Source organism: Danio rerio, chromosome 15 (genome assembly GCF_049306965.1).
Source record: "Danio rerio strain Tuebingen ecotype United States chromosome 15, GRCz12tu, whole genome shotgun sequence".
Classification (NCBI taxonomy): domain Eukaryota; kingdom Metazoa; phylum Chordata; class Actinopteri; order Cypriniformes; family Danionidae; genus Danio; species Danio rerio.
This window is the reverse complement of record NC_133190.1, coordinates 1,018,166-1,038,150: the sequence shown is the minus strand read 5'-3', so window position 1 is coordinate 1,038,150 and position 19,985 is coordinate 1,018,166. Positions and strand designations below refer to the sequence as shown.

The 19,985-nt window shown below is 40.7% G+C and overlaps 2 protein-coding genes and 1 long non-coding RNA gene across 9 annotated transcripts in view; 2 read left to right on the top strand and 1 right to left on the bottom strand.

The window, feature by feature from the left end:
• Positions 1–927: 927 nt before the first annotated feature.
• On the bottom strand, positions 928–8,556 carry si:dkey-77f5.8. Of its 5 annotated transcripts, XM_073924285.1 has the most exons (5): positions 8,491–8,556; positions 7,960–8,018; positions 7,501–7,629; positions 4,520–5,362; positions 928–3,144 (listed from the first exon to the last, which is right to left on the bottom strand). In XM_073924285.1, exons 2-5 carry the CDS (start codon positions 8,009–8,011, stop codon positions 2,594–2,596), a joined length of 1,575 nt encoding a protein of 524 aa, XP_073780386.1. In that variant the 5' UTR covers positions 8,012–8,018; positions 8,491–8,556; the 3' UTR covers positions 928–2,593. The 5 variants fall into 5 exon arrangements, with proteins under 5 accessions (XP_073780386.1, XP_002664560.4, XP_073780387.1 ...); XM_002664514.8 differs by lacking the exon at positions 8,491–8,556 and having other exon boundaries at positions 7,960–8,022; XM_073924286.1 differs by lacking the exon at positions 8,491–8,556 and having other exon boundaries at positions 4,520–5,526; positions 7,904–8,003.
• Positions 8,557–9,234: 678 nt separating this feature from the next.
• Positions 9,235–19,076, top strand: LOC100334838 (gastrula zinc finger protein XlCGF8.2DB-like). 3 transcript variants are annotated; one of them, XM_073922664.1, is made up of 3 exons: positions 9,235–9,314; positions 9,937–11,848; positions 13,828–19,076. In XM_073922664.1, the coding sequence occupies exons 2-3, from the start codon at positions 11,731–11,733 to the stop codon at positions 14,589–14,591; spliced, it is 882 nt and encodes a 293-aa protein (XP_073778765.1). In that variant the 5' UTR covers positions 9,235–9,314; positions 9,937–11,730; the 3' UTR covers positions 14,592–19,076.
• LOC141377992 (uncharacterized) overlaps positions 10,852–19,985 on the top strand; it is a 199,496-nt gene continuing 190,362 nt past the window's right edge. Inside the window, exon 1 of the long non-coding RNA XR_012391230.1 lies at positions 10,852–11,597. This is a non-coding gene — a long non-coding RNA (uncharacterized lncRNA). The remainder of the gene's footprint in view (positions 11,598–19,985) is intronic.

Here is a 19,985-nt window from a genome sequence, read left to right as displayed (position 1 = left end):
GGGCATCCGCTGCGTAAAACATATGCTGGATAAGTTGGCTGCTAATTGCACTGTGTTGACCCCAGATTAATAAAGGGACTAAGCCGAAAATAAAATAAATGATATACCAGTTGACAGGGTTCGTGTATAGTTTAGAGCAGTGGTTCTCGAACTTTTTTCACCAAGTACCACCTTAGAAAAAAAAAATGGTCTCTCCAAGTACCACCTTACGATGCTAATTTTTAACCAGTATTAAAAAATAGCATCGTAGGCCTAATTAAACAGCTACAGGTGTGCACAGTTTAAAAACGAAGCAGATTAATTCCTATTAGTAAGAATATGTATTATTGTCAGTCACTTTAAACATTTTAAATAGTCTGAACATCAACTGTGCTTGCAGATAAAAAAAAAAAACGTTTTAGTTAAAATGTGCTTTTAAAAGTTAATTTAAAAAATGGCGCTGTTCTTAAAAAGTAAAAAGAAAACTGCTGTACTTAAATCTAACGTATTCATAGTAGCCTATTCATCAAAAGCTGGAAATGTTGCTTGGACCTCATAAATATAGGCTATGTGTCATATTCATACACTTTCAGACAAATCTTGAAATATATTGATGTTAAATGTACATATGACAGGGTTCATACAGGCTCAGCCTAATGGAAATCAATTCCAGCACCTATTTTTTTTTTTTTCAAGACTGACATGCTATGTATTGAAGACCTGAAATGTATTGTCAGCAACCCATAAAACATTATATAGGAATAGATACAAATAAAAACCATCAATAATAATAATAATATGTATTAATCATATATTAATAATATAATAAACCTGCACTAAATGCTTGTGAAATCTTTTTTTGTACTCAAGTAAAAATACTATTACACTGCTAAAATAACACAAATTTTAGTAAATAATACTACTATTAGGTAAAAGTAACAAGAAACGTTTCTGTTTAGTGGGACTTTATTGGAAATTGCAGTAAATCAGTCTGTAGCGGTATTGAACAGTTTTACCCAAAAATGAGTATCAGTCAGATGAAGAAGAGCCGGAGACAGAGATTCAGTCAAAAGAAAGTTTACTGACGATCATCTGCAGTTTCTTCAGCGTTAACACTCGCAATGAGTTCCTGGCCGCTCTGCTTACAATCACAAATCAACAACAACTATACTCTCACATTACGTCATTCACTGTCATACATATGGATGTTTAACCTGAATGGTTAAAGCACAGAGAGAGACTAGGAAAATTTCCATGTGCGAGTGTACAACATCTAGAGCAAGGGTCATCAATCTTGTTCTAGGAGGTCCGGTGCCCTGCAGGGTTTAGCTCCAACTTGCCTCAACACACCTGCTGTGTCATAAGATGGAATTGGATTGGATGGAAATCATTTTTTAGGTTTGCATTCACCTCTGATGAAAATAATCCATTGAATGATACTAGTAAAAAAAGAAAAAATTGACCGCCATAATTTTTGGAATGACTTTAATTTTAATCACTTAACGCATGTAAACACTGTTGTTGTTGTTTTTTTGTTTTTTAATTTTTGCATTTGTCTCCAAACAGTGCAATGACTCTGAAACAAGTAAACAGAATATCACCATGATTACTAGAATGGCTTATCACAAGAGGGTCAACTTTAGCTTACTTCTCAGCTACTTTTCTGATAGACTAGCTGTCGTTCAGTTGTTCTCTTCTGGCTGCCGTAGTCAGTCTCACACAATGTTTCCCTTCAGCTGAAAGTCTTGATAACACAGTCATCGAGCTTTTCTTTTTTTATTTGAGCAAATGGGAATGCAAAAAAAGCTGTTCTACTCTCGCGTTAACTGCTCTCTAAATCTACTAACTATGCTGACTTCTGCTGCAGAGACACACAAATGTGAAAAGGGTCTATATAGTGAACATCTCAGAATATGGGTATTATTACAAACGTACCAAAAACAAGCTTGTTTTATAATATTGCCGTAAAATACTACTATCTCCTCATTGGCGCGTGCAGCCATGTTGCAGTTGCTGTATTCTGGGAAATTTTCGTATTCCTTGGTTTCAAGTGTGGTCCTGGAAAATCTCAGTTTCAAGGGCTAACCAGTGCTTCCACTTAGCTTTACGCCTCATTTACAGGGGGCGTCAATCCGTCCCATTCACTTTGAATGGGTGACGTCAGGCGTTGCATCCATTGTGGATCCGTAAGGCAGATTCAGCGGCGTTGCTCACTGCAGAAGTTGGAACTTTCTCAACTTTAAGCGCTGATGGAAGCGTCAGCCAATCAGATTGCTGTATGCAAATACACCAGCTCAGACAGTAGCAGATTGCAGACTAATTTCATTGGCTGATGCTGCTAAGACGATCATGTCAGCCCCAACTTCAGACACGCCCTCTGTCAAGCATTGACACTAAAGCCCTGTGTGAATCGGGCGTTACACCTTCAAGATGAAGAGAATCTGGACACTCTGAACTCTTCACCTGAGCATGCAAAACCTGGAGAAGGGGAAGGATTGGGAATAAATGTCCTCTCACCAGTGTGATTGTTCAGGTTATAGATAACGTTTGTTTGTTAAGCTCTTTTCGTTTGCAGGTGATTGGTTTCTCTCTCTTGTAGATTCTCACTTGGTATTTAATCCTTCATTTCTAAGTGAACCTTCTTGTGCCTAGTAAGAGACCTGTTGTGTCTGAAGCTCTTTTCACAGTGAGAACAAGCAAACGGCCTCTCATTGGTGTGAATGATCATGTGACGTCTAAGATTTTGTTTTGTTGATAGGCTCGCTCTACTTGTTTTACAGGTGTGAGGCTTCTCTCCGATATGAACCGATATGTGGTTAAACAGAGATCTTTTTTGTGAAAATCTCTTCCCACATTGAGGGCAAGCGTACGGCTTCTCTCCAGTGTGGACGCTCATGTGGCAATTCAGAGCGCTTGTACTTGTAAAACCTTTCCCACACTCCGTGCACGAGTAGGGCTTCACTCCAGTGTGGACACTCTGGTGGATTTTAAGCACAAATTTTTGCGTGAAACCTTTTCCACACTGTGGACAGACGTAAGGCTTCTCTCCAGTGTGAATCACTTCATGGCGTTTAACAGAAGCTTTATAATGAAAACTCTTTCCGCAATGAGAGCACGTGTAAGGCTTCTTGTTTTCTCCAAACTCTTCCTTCAGCGCAATCAGATCTAGAAAGAAGAAAAGACAGTTAAACGTTGTGGTTTTCTTTTAGGGTGCTTTCACACCTGTCAATTGATTCAGTTGTTCCGAAACAGGGATTAAAATTGTTACATTGTCGCTCTTTGTGCTGTTCGCTTTCACACGGCAAAGTTTCTAATCGGACCAAAAGAGCTAAAACAAGTCACGTGTGAGTAAACTCTCCTCACATTGGTCAGAGTGTCAGGGTTTATTTTGCAGCGTCCCGCTCAGCTGTCAGGAGAGGTGCTGGTTTGGTGGTGATTGACAGGGTGCGCGCATGATGTGTCTGAGGAGAGACGCGGTGGGGAGGGGTGAGAAGGGTGCGCGATGATGCCTATTTGAGGACCGGGAGGGAGACGCGAGATTACCAGGAGATCATCACTCGTTTGCGGGCATCCGGAGACTCGCGAAACTTCCCGCCATACTCATAATTCTCTCTTCATATAGCCGTAAGCCTATTACATATCCATAAAACACTGTGATATAACCGCGCTCGGATCGGATCGCTTACTCACTGCAATTGAATCGCTCCAGGGTTCGTTTCAATCGAGCCGAGACCACCTCATTCAAGCCATCTCGGAGCGATTACTTTGGCGTGGAACAGAGCGCGATTGCCCTGTTCACATATGCCAAACGAACCGCGCTAACTGGGCAAACGAGATGCGTTCCGAAACAAAAGTGTAGGTGTGAAAGCACCCTAACCGGACCAAAAGAGCTAAAACAAGTCACGTGTGAGTAAACTCTCCTCACATTGGTCAGAGTTTCACGGTTTATTTTGCAGAGTCTCACTCAGCTGTTGGGGGTGGTGGTTTGACAAGGTGTGCACGGAGTGTCTGAAGAGCAAGGAGGGGTGCGGTGGGGAGGGGTGAGAAGGGTGGGCTGCGTATTTGAGGACCGGGAGGGAGACGCGCGATTTCCGGGCGATTCTCACCCGTTTGCGGGCATCCGGGAGTGTCTGTGCATTTGCAGGAGACTACCGAAACTTCCTGCACTCTCCTACTAGCTCTTCAGGTACGTCGCGCGCAACTCACCCCCACCGCTCTCTGCAAGTACGTCTCGCGCGTCCCCCCCCCCCCCCCCCCCCACCCCCCGCTACCCTTAAACGATACAGAGAACAGTTGACCCCCCGGTATAACTAGCCCTTATAGTGTGTGTTGCCTTTTCTTGTTGAATCCCTGAATACCTCCTCAATTGTAAGTCACTTTGGACAAAAGCATCTGTTAAATGACTAAGTGTAAATGTTATTATTTTTAAGGTTTTCTAAGGTCACAAGTAGCTGTGTACACATTTCACTCTGTATGTGACAAATAAAATGTGAATTTGATCTCAATACGAGGCGTGAACAGGACGCAAACAACTTCTTACCGGTGTGAATGTCCATGTGACATCTAAAGCCATGTTTAGTTTTGTAGTTCACTCTACATATTTGGCAGGTGTAGAGCATCTTTCTGCTGTGAATGGTCAGGTGGCCTTCAAGAGCTGCTTTCTGAGTGAAACGCCTTCCACAGTGTTGACAGCTGAAAGGCTTCTCTCCGGTGTGAATCCTCATGTGCACCTTCATGTTCTCCTTGCTCACGAAACTCCTTCCACACTGATGGCAGACGAAAGGTTTCTCTCCGGAGTGAGTCCTCATGTGGGATGTGAAGTGTCCTTGTTGAGTAAACCTCTTTCCACACGTATGACAGGTAAAAGGCTTCTCTCCGGTGTGAATCCTCATGTGGGCTTTCAAGTTTTTTTTTTCACTGAAACTCTTTCCACACTGAAGGCAGGCGAAAGGTTTCTGTCCGGAGTGGGTCAACATGTGGGATGCAAAGTGTCCCTGTTGAGTGAAACTCTTTCCACATGTATGACAGGTAAATGGTCTCTCTCCGGTGTGAATCCTCATGTGGGCTCTCAGGTTTTTATTTTCAGCAAAACTCCTTCCACACTGAAGGCAGGCGAAAGGTTTCTCTCCGGAGTGGGTCAACATGTGGGATGTGAAGTGTCCTCGTTGACTGAACCTTGCTCCACATGTATGGCAGGTAAAACGCTTCACTCTAGTGTGAGTTTCCATGTGGGCATCAAGAGACCTTTTGTGAACAAAAATCTTTTCACAGTGAGAGCAAGTGTGAGGTTTCTCTCCAGTGTGAATCCACCGGTAAACTTTCAGGTTTTCCTGCTGATCGAGATTAACGATCTCTTCAGTCTCCTCCTTCAGCACAACCGGGTCTAGTGTGAAAACAGATAAACAGTGTTCAATACCATTTCAAGAGTTCACACTTAGCTGATGATTGATTATGAGCCTGCTGTCCCAGGTAAGAGTCCTGTAAAAGAGTCCACTTATTCACGTGCACACACAAACCCGGGAGATTCGAAACCTGCGGCCCCGCCCTCTAATACAGAAAAAGCCACACACACACACACACACACACACACGCACGCACGCACGCACACACACACACACACACACACACACGCCGGTCAAATGAAGTCGCAAAGTGCTGATGGATATTTATTGGGTCTCTACCCAAACATGAAACCTCAGCATTATAGCCCAGCCCTGAGCAGTTTAAGTGCTTCTGGAAACTACATGCTACAAAGAAGACTTCATCGGCAGTTTGTTAAAGGAAGGATCAGTAAAGAGAGCTGATGGACATGTCAGGACATGAATCGGTTTCTTCCTCCATTTCTCAAGTGTAATGCTGTGTTTATACCAGACGCGGAACGCGCGGATAAATCGCGCTATTCGCGCGTAAATAGCCGCGTGAACATTTGAGTTTACTCGCTTCATTCGCGTGTCAAATTCACATCAGAACAGACGCGGATTCGTGTGATGGGCAGGGCTTCTGTCTGCCTGAAGACTCTAGCTTCATAGCTAAATGGCTAACATGGATTTTATGAAGAAAATAACAGTGTTAATGTGCTTTATGAAGACTGAAAAACAGCGTCGATACGTTTAGGGTCGTGTCTGAGTCCACTACATCCTTTCAGAGGTGCATCCAGCTCTGTGAGCTCATAAACTCCTCCAGAAACTGAACCTGGATGACGGAGGCTTTCAGCGGTGCTTCTGACTGAGCCCAGCCCAGTTTGATGAACTGTTGTCGGTGAAGGTTTGAGGATTTCCCTCGGAACACAGACAACAGGTTCTACGTCACAATCACGCCCCCACAAGAGCAAGCTTCTGATTGGTTAACGCGGCGCGAATGTACGCTGAAGTTCAGATTTTCGAAATCGAGAGATTCGGGGAAACGCTCGTTAGGCGCTTCAAACGGGCAAAACGCTCAATTCGCCCCGCGCCATTCGCGCAATTTGCGTCATTCGTGCCGTGCCATTCGCGCCTATAGCACCGCAGGATGTCTATTCGCGCGTTTGCATTGACTTAACATGTAAATCACTCGCGCTTGATGGGCGTGCCGCGTCTGGTGTGAACGCAGCATTAGTATGTGTGATTTAAGTTGTTGCTTGCAAATGTATTTAGTTGTGTTTTGTTACTTGTAACCGCGTGTACCGCGTGACACATGCCGCTTTGTTTACGGACCTCCGTGGAGAAGGGTAATGTGTGTGTGTGCATTGTTGTCCTGAGGAGGGTTATGTGTGTGTGTGTGTTGTCACCCGGGGAGGAGAGCAATGTGTGTGTGTGTGTGTGTGTGTGTGTGTGTGTGTGTGTGTGTGTGTGTGTGTGTGTGTGAAAAGAGCAGAGTGTGACAAGCTAGGAGATCTCCTCGCCAGTTCTTGGAGTTTTTGCTTAATAAAATAGTCAGTCGTCGGTATTTTCAAGTCCATCGTCTGTATTTACATTCATCCACTGGCAGCTAAAATCCACGCCTTAAACTATGAAGCGTGTATGCTCTGTGACTACTTTAATATTGTTAATTAGCGGCTAGGCATTTCCCTCTGTCTTGCGCTGAAGGCAGTCAGTATCGGTCCAATCAGCGCAGATTAGCTTGGCGCTAAAGAGGGGTTTGGGAACAAATGAATCACTAGAGGATTCATACGGGAGTCGCTGAGATAATTAGGTAAAAGTAAATGCAGATTACAAGATAATGAAAGTGTTTTTTGACCTTGCATGCATATTAGACTGTTGTTGGAGACTCTTACAACCAAAATATGACCCTATTTCATGTATAATAGGGGCTCTTTAAGCTCTTTGTACTTAATTTTCAGAATATTTATTGCTATGTTTGTTTTTTCCTTTGATGTGGGTGCTTTTGTACTGCTTCCTGTTGCAGTTGTAATATATATATATATTATTGGTAAACATGTCTTGCGGTGTTGATTGTTCCCTGTTTTACTCAGTCTTTCTGTGACCCTTGGACATTTAAATAAGGCTCAAATGAGTGAGTGGAGCTTTAAGGATGAAAACCAACCTGTCTGTTTCTCAGGATCTTCATGTTTGACTCTGAAAGCTTCTTCAGTCTCTTCATGTTTGACTGTGAAGGTTTCTTCAATCCTCACGTCTTCACTCTCCTCTTTAATAAACGCCATCTTTAAGCAGTCTGTGATTAGAGGCATTAATCAATAAAACACTCATTTATCTTTAAAACACTTCAAACTAACACTGCACATTAATAAAACCACAATAAATATTTGTGCAATTTGCTGTTTGACCAGGTGACGCGAGTGAATCGAGATGCAGAGTAATGATTGCGATGTCTCGTAGTTTCACCGACCGTTACCATCAATTAATGTTCATAATAAACAGATTCACACTATCAGCAGCATAAAGAGTCTCGTGGTTTTCTTAATCGTGTGCTGATGCGCTTTACTCACTAAGTATGGTTAATGAATAACAGATAAATCTTCACTTCAAACGACTATAAACAAACCTTTCAGAGGGACTTGCAGATAGAGGAGCGGGGCGCAGCGTTGTGACGTCATAGTTGATCTCCAATATAAAAGTCCCGTTCAAAATTGAAACCAAAAGTCACATTTGAAAACAAAGGCACAGAGATCTGAATATATACGCCAATATATGCAAACCACACAAATGCCATACAAGTTCATGTTTGTGTTTCACAGATATAAATATATTTGCATGAAAAATTTTGTGGTTACAATTAAACAATAATGTAATGTTATTGTTAAAAATGGTTTATCTATATTTTACGAACAATAAAATTACACCCATGCAGAATACTCCAAGATTAATATATATTAACCGAGATTAATATATTAAAAAGCATGACGTAGTTTTTTATATTAATTAGAAAGAGAGAGAGAATGTTTAACAACAGTAAACATATGTGACCTGCAGATGACTATGGCATATGTTGTTAATTAAATGCGGCTGCGGCTAGATTTGAAATAAAAGGCCATAAAGTTTGATTAATCTTCACTTAAACCGGTTAAAAGCAAACCTTTCTGCTGCTGATGCAGGAGCGCCGCTTTATGACGTCATGACCTCTCGCCAATATAAAAGTCCCAAACAAAATATCAAGTCGCTGTAGTAATAATCGTGCAAGTAAAAAGTCAAGTCAAAGTCAGCTTTATTGTCAATTCAACCACATGTACAGGACATATAGAGACTCGAAATTACGTTACTCTCAGACCCTAGGTGCCTAACATATAATGTTAATACATAAAGTAGAGTTTAAAGAAAGAATACAATAAATACAATTGTACATAAAATACAATCTAAATATATACCTAAAATGTAGTCTAAATTTGTACATAAAATGTACTCTAAAGAATAAAAAAGAAAGACTAAAAATTTGTAAACAATACAAAACAATACAATGACATTAAGGGCATATGGCAATGAATGCAAACCAGAGTTGTGCAGATAAAGAACAGTATATAGTGCAAAAAGGCTTATAAACCTAAAAATTATGATAAAGTAAGCGTGTTCACATTAAATAACCCATTTTAACCAAAATAAAAAAGTGTGTCATGTTCGACAGTCACATATTTAATTGTGAACAACGTTATAAAGGGAAACTGCACACACAAAAAATAGGGTATTTCACATTTCACCATTCAAAACACCTGCAAATCTGTGTGTTTTGTGCTGATCTGTGCTCTACATGTTTAGTCTGAGATGCTTGGTGATCGATAGTAATGCCTTGACTGAACACTAGGGGGCGAGCTCGCGGTTTTTCTCCAATACGCATAAAGTCAGCAGTGGAGAAACATCTGAGTGTGTCTGGTATTTATTAGTAATTCTCTCCCCTGTTTCAGGTATGTGCTTTCCTAATCAGTTTAATGTAATGTGTTAATGTTCTGACAGCGTTAAGAGTGTCCGGGTTCTGTTGAGAATATTAATAAGAGTATTTAGTTCGGAAGAGCACGAGCTCTGGGCTCCATTTTTGAATATGATTAACACGAGGCCATTAGTGACATTATGAGCGCGCACATTTTCAATTGATGTTCAAGGCTGTTGTTTAATGTTCTATGTGTGATTCCTGGGAAAAGTGAAAGTAATTGGCACTGTAACAGTGATGGATAAATAATTAGAGAAAGACGATGCACATCCAGCTAAAACAATAGTTTAAAAAGATTAATTATATGTTGTTTAAATTGTTTGGCTTTAGTTTCAGGGTTCTTACGGTTGCTGGAAATCCTGGAAAATGCTTGATTTTTAATATAGTGTTTTCAAGTTTGGAAAACTGCTTGGATTTTGGACAAAGTGCTTGAATTTGCAGGGCTTGAAATTGTGACTGTTTTGGTTGCATACGTGCACTATTGTGTCTATGTGACCTCAATATATATGTTTAAAACTTGTCTATGTGACCTACATATATAATATGTGATCCCAAATATATTTGGGAGCATTTGTGCGAGTGCATAATCTGTTGTGCGATTAGTTTTCATTGCAAAATGTTCACCGCATGTGCGCATTTGTGGAGCTAATATGCCAAAAAAATCTGAATTTGAATTGTGTTAAATTGAATTATTAATTGAATTATTAACAATTGTAAGTTAATACTACTGATTATGTCCTATTAGAAATGTTTTTAATTTTGTATTTCTTAACTTGATTATTGAACGTCTGAAATTTAACACTAATTAAATTTTTAAGTCAGATTTTTATAGAAACGACTGAAATGAAAATCCAATGACTGTATAGAAAAAATAGCAATGCACATGAAATATCATGAACGACTGGTCATGAAAGGTTGGTACTACACCCAAACAAAATCTGACTGTGAGCTCATTTCTTGAGATATCAACTTTAGGTAGAAAGAGACCAAACTTAAAAGTATACTTCATCCAATAACTAAACTTTTTATTTTTATTTTTTAATCATTTTTGGGTGAACTATCCCAATAAATCCATGCTCTAAAGTGCTCAACAATTTTTAGTTTTTTAAAATAGCACAATAGATTTAAATATGAAAAAGTACATACAATGTAAATAAACAAGTCTAACCTTGGTTATTAGGTGCTGAAAAGCATACAAATGTACCTTGAAAGTGCTTGAAAAGTGCTGGAATTTGAAGTTGGAAAAGGTGTAAGAACCCTGTAGTTTATTTATGTTAAAGTATCGGATTAAAAAGGAGAAGTGCTTTTCCGATGATGATAAATGCATAAAACTTTATAAGTGTTCTATAATATTGTTAAATGTGAAATTAACTAACTAGTGTACATTGTTAAAAGTTTACATAGCAATTTTTGGAAATTGTGTGACATTAAGATGACAATGATGCTGTTTGGAGAATATGTTTATTTGAATTTGTAAACAAATATGGTTACGCATAAAGTCAGCAGTGGAGAAACATCGCAGAGTGTGTCTGGTATTTATTAGTTATTCTCTCCCCTGTTTCAGGGGTACAACAATAACAGTTTAAAGTCTTGATTTATCCAATAATTATTAACCTTAGTCATAAATAAACCGCGTCAGCTCTGTATTAAATCAAAATATGCGTCTCATTTTAATTGATATCGCGAATCAGTTTATTATATACATAATACAGTCAATGTATTCAGGTATACAGTGATTAAATAATCAAATGTAAATTAAACCCAAGTCTATAAACAATTCCATTAAAAAATAAAAGTTATTAATTTTTTTAAATTTACAATCGGTGCATTTTCTTTTGCCTGAATGCTTTTAAACCCTTCACACAGTCGCAGGCCTCAAAAACATTTGCAAAATGATCAATTATAACCCAGACTCAACATTGCATACACTCGTGATCTGACTAGTGCGAATGATCACATTGCGATGTCGATGCTGAAACCATATATTGTGCAGTCCAGCTACTGAACTAGAGAGCTGATTGAAACACACTCGGCCCTTGTGAAAATGAATCATGAAGAACCAAAACATGATTATTGTAGACAAACCATTGAGCAGGTTTATGATATTTGTAGAAAACTTCATTTTCTTGTCGGCTTAGTCCCTTTATTAATCCGGGGTCACCACAGCGGAATGAACCGCCAACTTATCCAGCAGGTTTTTACGCAGCGGATGCCCTTCCAGCCGCAACCCATCTCTGGGAAATTGTAGAAAACTGTTCATAAGAGTAGTAATCAACGTACCAACAGAAAAATCCTTTCTGCCATGATAAATGCAATTTATTACACTAATCAGTCTGTTTTAAAAAGGGAGAGATTTATTTTGTTTATTTTTGTTCAAACCCAGAGAAACACATAAAGATGGCGTTTATTAAAGAGGAGAGTGAAGACATCAAGATTGAAGAAACATTCACAGTCAAACATGAAGAGACTGAAGAAGCTTTCAGAGTCAAACATGAAGATCCTGAGGAACAAACAGGTTGGTTTTCATCCTCAAAGCTCCACTCACTCGTTTAAGCTTTATTTAAAGGGCCATGAAACCCCCTTGTTTCAGCAGGGTGTTTTCACACCTCTACTTTGGAAAAAGTCAGAAAAGTGGGCGTGTCCAGCTCTGTTTAGGGGGGAGTGTCGAAGAAACTAAAGTGGGAGGGTGTGGGAGTGTCTATTTGGGCACGCGCGAGTTTCAGAGTCAAAATACACACACACACACACACACACAGGGGAGAAAGTGACTGTGTTTACATGGACATCTGTAGTCAAATTATTTGCCAGATTATTAAATGGTGGACTTTAACTGCAGTTCGGCTCTTTCATTCAGGGAATTCATTCATGTCCCTCGCGACAAACGAGATATTTGATTCGAGGAGCTGCTCTAAGCGTGTATTTTTCATGCAATGTTTGATGCCGCACGGCGAATGAGAGAAAAAAACCCTCCGCATTTCCCGCAAACTTAGATGCACACGGCAGGTAGCGTCAGAAAGCCGCGTGTGTTATTCCGGTCACTAAATGCAGTTAAAACCCTACACGAGGTTAACGTTTGGTTGTGGTGCTAACATGTTTACACTCGGTGCAATAGTTAGTTTGATACGAACAAACTGAATAAACAAAGAGCACTGCTCGCTCACTTACCAAATCTGTAGAGACAGGACAATCACCAGCAGCTAGAGCCGCGTCTTTATTAAGAGGAGACTACAAGCGAATCCGGATCTCAGCGTTTGCAGATGAGAACAGCTCTCAGGTAAACAATAATCCTCCTTAGACACGTAAGTTATTGTTGTCGAGCGTCGCGTACACTGTTAATCCACACGTGACTCCAGCTGCGCTCTCACAGAGAAAAAATGAAAACAAAACTTCACTGCAGCAAACTATAAAAGCAACACTTCACGCTTGTTTTGCCAACACAACGTGGCGTCTCTGTCGTCTAAACACTGTGACAGTAATGAATATTAATGAAGTTGCACAATAGAGCGCGCTGATTGGTTTGAACCAAGCCTTACTCATGCATTAATGCATCACACTGTAAGACGTAATAAGACACACTCTGGCACAAACGTCCAGTCTGCACGCTGGAATACACGCTATTATGTCATGACCGTGACGCAGATTCAACAATTCGTTTCAAACCGGAAGTACGAATTTTGGCAAATAATTCGACTACAGATGTCCATGTAAACACAGTCACTTTCTCCCCTGTGTGTGTGTGTGTGTGTGTGTGTGTGTGTGTGTGTGTGTGTGTGTGTGTGTGTGTGTGTGTGTGTTTTGACTCTGAAACTCAAATAGACACTCCCACACCCTCCCACTTTTCTTCCTCCGACACTCCCCCCTAAACAGAGCTGGACACGCCCACTTTTCTGACTTTTTCCAAAGTAGAGGTGTGAAAACACCCTGCTGAAACAAGGGGGTTTCATGGCCCTTTAAAATGGGTTTCAAAATATTTAAACCTGCTTTTATTCTAGCTAAAATAAAACAAATAAGACTTTCTCCAGAAGAAAAAAAATATTAGAGGAAATACTGTTAAAATTCCTTCCTCTGTTTAACATAATTTGGGAAATAGTTATTTAAAAAAACAAAATTCTCAGGAGCGCTAATAATTTTGACTTCAACTGATAATCGTTTTGAATAATCGCGATTACAATTATGACAATTCGTGATTATGATTTTTTCCAAAATCGAGCAGCCCTAGCGTCACGTCATTGACCCAAATACACAGCTGTCAATCAATTCAGTGGGCGGGGAAAGCGCACTCCTATGTCACGTTGTGGTTGGCCTCAAAATGGGAGGGATTTGGCTCCTATTTTAACGTCAGGACATTTTAAAAAAGAGACTTATTGTGTTCATATTAGTTCAATATGACTGTGGACACTGCACTACACACAGCTCTGTCCAAACAGCTTACAAATGATGAGTTTCATCACAAGTGCCCTTTAACAAATGTGTGTGTGTCCCTCTTCACCCTAGATCGGATTGTGCCGGAAGAGAAGAGCGAAGAGAGTTTGGATCAGCAGGAAAACCTCAGTGTTCACACTGGAGAGAGTCTGTACACCTGCCCTCAGTGTGGGAAGACGTTTATAGATAGACACTCCTTTAATGCCCACATACTAATTCACACTAAAGACAAGCCTCACAACACCTGCGCTCAATGCGGAAAGAGTTTCGTACACAAGAAATCTCTCAATGTCCACATGAGGACTCACTCCGGAGTGAAGCCGCACGTCTGCTCGCAGTGTGGAAAGAGCTTCTCATACAAACACTGTCTGAATGCGCACGTAAGAATCCACACCGGAGAGAAGCCGTTCAGCTGCCGGCAGTGTGCAGAGAGCTTCACTCATCAAGGACAGCTCCAGCTCCACATGAAGACTCACACTGGAGAGAAACCGCCCGTCTACACCTGCCAGCAGTGCGGGAAGAGCTTCGGCACCATCACTATCCTCAAAGTCCACATGTTGATCCACGCCGGAGGGAAGCCGTTCGGCTGTGAGCAGTGCGGGAGACGCTTCAGTCACAAGTCACTGCTTAAAAACCACCTGAAAGCCCACGCTGGAGAGAAGCCGTACACCTGCCCTCAGTGCGAGAGGAGTTTCTTATATAAAGGCTCTCTCAATGACCACATCAGAAGTCACACCGGAGAGAAGCCGTTCGCCTGCCCACAGTGTGGAAAAGGTTTCGGTAGAAATGGAAACCTGAAAGTCCACATGAGGATCCACACTAGAAAGAAATCCTAAACCTGTCGACGATGTGGAATTTGTTTTGGAATATAATACACCTTGTGAATGTTAAAGGTTGATTTATATTTGCATCGAGTGCACACAGATGACGCACACCCTTCATCGTGACTGACTCTGATGTGTAGCGCACGCTCTGTGATTGGTAGCGGTGGAGACTCTGGGCGGGGCCGTGTGGTTAACAAGTGTTGAATCCCACTGAAGAGCTCAAGATGGATATTTTTGAGCATGTGTAACCCCCGATGGTCCTACACCACCCAGAGCTGGGATTGAACCGACGACCTTCCGCATGCGAGTCGGTTGCTCTAACAAGAGACCATGGCCTCTAGTGTTCGTCGCTAGAGCAACTTTAGAGGTCAGAGGAGTGAGGTTTACCTGCACAGCACTTCAGTAGCTTGCCTCTGCTGCACTCACCCCCTAAACCTCACTCCCATCCGGGTCACAGCACCAATATAACCCCCGCTGGTCCTACACCACCCAACCCATTTTGAGCTGGGATCAAACTGACAAACTTCTGCATGGGAGTTGGTTGCTCTAACAAGGAGGCTGAAGACCATGGCCTCTAGCGTCTGTTGCTAGAGCACCTTTATGCTGTGTTCACACCAGACGCGGAATGCGCGGATAAATCGCAATATTCGCGCATAAATAGCCGCGTGAACATTTGAGTTTACTCGCTTTATTCGCGCGTTAAACCCCGATTCATTCGCGTGTCAAATTCACTTCAGAACAGACGCGGATTCGCGTGATGGGCAGGGCTTCTGTCTGCCCGAAGACTCTAGCTTCATAGCTAAATGGCTAACATGGATTTAATGAAGGAAATAACAGTGTTTATGTGCTTTATGAAAGCTGAAAAACAGCGTCGATACGTTTAGGGTCGTGTCTGAGTCTACGACATCCTTTCAGAGGTGCATCCAGCTATGTGAGCTCATAAACTCCTCCAGAAACTGAACCTGGATGACGGAGGCTTTCAGCGGTGCTTCTGACTGAGCCAAGCCCAGTTTGATGAACTGTTGTCGGTGAAGGCTGGAGGATTTCCCTCAGAACACCGACAACAGGTTCTACGTCACAATCACGCCCCCACAAGAGCAAGCTTCTGATTGGTCAACGCGGCGCGAATGTACGCTGAAGTTCAGATTTTCGAACTCGAGAGATTCGTGCGAAACGCTCGTTAAGCACCTTAAACGCTTAAAACGCTCAATTCGCCCGCGCAATTTGCGTCATTCGCGTGTATCGCGCCGCAGAATGTCTATTTGCGCGTTTGCATTGAATTAACATGTAAGTCACTTGCGCTTGACGCACATTCCGCGTCTGGTGTGAACGCAGCTTTAGAGGTCAGAGGAGTGAGGTTTACCTGCACAGCACTTCAATAGCTTGCCTCCACTTCACAGATATACCCAAAGTAGGGCCTGCGGGACAAAGTTAGCCCATTAGCCGCATTTCCACTATCAGGCCAGTGCGAGCCAGGGCTTATATCGGGCCAGGCCGGGCCAATCGCCCGGAAGGTTGAGCAGTGAGGCCGAAATCATGTCGCGTTTCCACTGTGGGGTTGGTAGCTTGCAGCGCGTCAGCAAACCCCGCCCCCAGAACATCCCCCGAATAGAACGTCACTCAAACCGCCCACTTCAGCGAGAATCATGCAGATAAAGCACACCATCACATCATCACGAAACTATTAAAATTAGGACAACCAAAACAAATAAATGACACGTTACTGTACAGCAGTACAACGCATGTCTATACGCACATGCCTGTGTGTTTCCATTCATCATATTCATTTACTCGCCGACCGACTGGCATCGAAATCCAGTGGTCTTGCCACCAACGGAGGGACCTAGCACAGGGAGTGCACACATCCATAATATAACACCACCTATATAAAATTCTCTGTTAATAACTCGATATAAAATGTATTTTATAACATCCTCTAGACAGACGCTGTCCAACATTCATCCCAAATGCTCCGGAGAGAACTGAAACATGATTATTTTTCCCTATAGGCTTTACGACACTTAATAGGTGATTCCCTTTATTTAAAGATGTTGCTTATTATATCTTAAGTAAAGGAAAGTGTTCAGTGTTTCAGCACATAAGAGCAGCACGTAATAAAATATTGCCTATATTTCACTGCGCTCAGCAGCTATGCACTAATAAAGCTCTTTATGTATTTTATATTCCCTTTTTTAATTTTACCACGTTATATAAAAACACACACACTTGTTTGAGGACACAGAACACATTTTGAACTTGCAGTTTTCCCCGTCAAAAAAGTGCTGCGCAGCTGCAGACAGAAAAAAAGGTCGCCTATTTCTGCTTTCACTCACCCGAAAATGCTCTGTTTGCATGATTTGATTAATATCATCATATCCAAATTCTTTATAAATAATATTTAAAACATTTTCCGGTGTTTATTTATTTATTTTTAGAAAATCTTTTTTTCAAAGAGGCTTTTGAAAAATTAAAGTTAAATATAAATTTGAAACAGTTTGATATAGTACCTAATTGTTATAGCTATAGCTTTTGTTAGTTTTATATTGGTTTATTTATTTAATGTGATTTTATTATAGGCCTATCTGATATTTGTAATTCGTTAAATTATTTCAATATAGGGCTATTTTATCTAGATATGACACTATTGTTTTGAGCCTACAAAAGCGGACATGAAATTTGTAAAGTTTAATGTCTTACTGTTGTATTCATATAGTGTATTATCTCCAAAATAAATTAAAACAATAAAAATAAAAGAAAAAAGCCGCTCGCGGCATCAACAGAGCTATGAATGGAGCGCTCTTTTCCTCGGTCTCACACAAGCACAGGCATCTAAACGCGCAAAGACACTTATTAAACTTGACAAAAACTCTTGAAAACCTTTACTGTCTGCTGTGTCTTTAATATGGTGTAAAGATTAGTATGCGTTATTGAAACATCAAAGAGATGCAGCAAAGAAAAGTGACTTATTAAAACTATCATTTTATGCAACAACCTTACATTTAAAAGAGAAACATAAAGGTGATCATATGCAAAAAAGACCCCAGCCTATAATTTGTTCCAGATGTTTTCTTTCTCTTATTTATTTGTTTGTTTATGTGTTTGGCGCATGTACTCGTGTGCGATCGGAAAACTGTGCCCGCCTCTCCTTTTACTCCGCCCTGAAGCCCCGGCTGGCCCTCCTTGGCCCAAGGTATTCGGCGGGCCGAAAAAGGCCGGCCGCTGGCCCCAAGAAAGCCCCGCTTTGGCCCGATTAGGCCCCGGAAGTGACAGTAGAAACGCCACTGGCCTTGGCTCGCCCTGGCTCGCTCGCTTTAGGCGCGATAGTGGAAACGCGGCTATTGTAACCTTTGATTTGGCCCACCATCTCATCTGAGAAGACAGTGAGACGGATGGAGAGGGTTGGGGTGAATGCCTTTAAAAGAGATCGTCATTTCTAACCTGTTTTAATGCTGAGCTACCAAAAACAGCTGAAATGAAATGACTCAGTGAAAAGTTGTAAATGAATCAGATTATTTAAAATGCAAACGATGTCACTTGACGGATAGAGGACTATGCAGAAGACATTGGTGAGCAAATCAAGGCAAAATCTAGTGTAACTCCCGGGGGCGTCGCTAGACCCAATTTACTGGTGCATGTGCCCCACTACAAATCACCAGTGACCCAATAAACGCTCTAAGATAGGATTTACTTCATATGCAAGTGTGTTTATTAGGAGTGGTTATTCCGAAATAAAGACGTTATTCTCTATGTGCAACTGAACCAACGCTGGTGAAAGCAATGTAGTTTAATCAAAAAGCAAACTGACGCATCTCCGCGTGTGCGCAGAGATCCGGCACGCCTCTCAAGTGCGAGTCCCGTTAAGGTAGGCTACTTGCTGCTTATGCACCGCTAATGTGTTGTAAAACTGGCGTAACAGCCTTTTTTTGTTTGGCAAGTCGACAAAACTAACTAAAGTTTAACCATTGTGGTGATCTTACTAAGCACGCCTCCTGGAAGTTTTTTTTTTTTTGTATGAAGCAAACACAATACAAAGCAAACCTGGATGAAGAGTCAGGGAGGTAAGACTTAATAAACCTAATTATCTGCCATAATTCTATAAATCATCTTTTTTTTTTTTGCTTTTTGTTGAATTGTCTGTAGAATTTCATTCAAATGAAATGAATATTCATGCAAAAGATTTCTTAAATGATCTTAAATTTATATATATATATATTTGTCGTGCCCCAGTAGAGCTTTATATCTAGCAACGGCCCTGGTAACTCCATTCTGTTGTAAATGAGGTTGTTTTGGTATTTACTGTAAAAGGTTGAGCTGTAGAGTGTTTGTTTAGGTCATGTCTGTATCGTTATTTCCCTACTTCTGTAGAGCTGGACATTTAAATGAGGCTCAAACGAGTGAGTGGAGTTTTGAGGCTGAAAACCAGCCTGTTTGTTCGTCAGGGTCTTCATGTTTGACTGAATGTTTCTTCAATCTTTAATAAACGCCATCTTTATAAGAGTCTGTCTCTTCAGCAGGAGTTTCTCTGGGTTTGGACACTAGCATATATTCAACAAAACACCAAAATAAATGTCTCCTTTATTAAAAATTAACCAATGGTTTATTATTTTAATAAAAATAGTTCCTTATTGGGGGAGGCTTTTTTACACACTGATGTCTATTAATTCAATTAATTCTCTAAACGTATAGTTAAAACAAGTATTAAAAAAACATTGATTAAAAGCTATAAGCATGATTTTGGTTTATTAATGTTGGCTTTAATACTGACGCCAGTGTGCGGTGATTCGAACGATTCAAAACAGTGAATCATTTTGCAGTAATCGATTCAATTGACTCGCACTTTCAAAAAGCTCCGTTTCCAAACTCCCAGCAAATTAATTCGGAATTCGCGTTCGCAATGAACCGAGTGGCTAAATAAGACGCATGTGTTGAGCAATTTTATTTACGGACGCGCTTCATCTACAAAATGTTAGATTATTATTAAAAAGACAAACCTTTCTTTAGCCAAAAACAGAAACGGAGCGCGACGCACCTTTATGACGTCACGCCCAGAGTACACCGAGATAAAAGTCCCATTAAAAACAAACTCATGCTTGAAAAATTTGTTACTGTCAATATTTTTCTCCTCACGCCTCCTTTATTTTGAATAATGGTAACACAACCTCTTTAAACAAATATTTATTCTTAGTAAATTGTTTTATTAGAGACATTAAATATCTTTTAAAACTGTGTGACAGTTCCGGGAATATTCTATATATCATATGAACAATTCATGTCTACTCACAGCTTCTAAATATTTTTCAGAGAATTTAATTCAGTTATTAAATCTATCCCTGTAATAATTATTCAACTTGTTGAAAATCATATTTGCTATAATTTTCTGTCTGTTGTAAACTCAAAATTACATTT

Excerpts from the sequence above, each read along its gene's own strand:
- LOC100334838 (XM_073922664.1), top strand. The coding sequence starts at position 11,731 with ATGGCGTTTATTAAAGAGGAGAGTGAAGACATCAAGATTGAAGAAACA. Across the intron at positions 11,849-13,827 it reads AGATCCTGAGGAACAAACAG|ATCGGATTGTGCCGGAAGAG; the intron begins GTTGGTTTTCAT and ends TCTTCACCCTAG.
- si:dkey-77f5.8 (XM_073924285.1), bottom strand. The coding sequence starts at position 8,011 with ATGACGTCACAACGCTGCGCCCCGCTCCTCTATCTGCAAGTCCCTCTG. Across the intron at positions 7,630-7,959 it reads TCTGCAAGTCCCTCTGAAAG|ACTGCTTAAAGATGGCGTTT; the intron begins GTTTGTTTATAG and ends CTCTAATCACAG. Across the intron at positions 5,363-7,500 it reads AGATCCTGAGAAACAGACAG|ACCCGGTTGTGCTGAAGGAG; the intron begins GTTGGTTTTCAT and ends TTTTCACACTAG.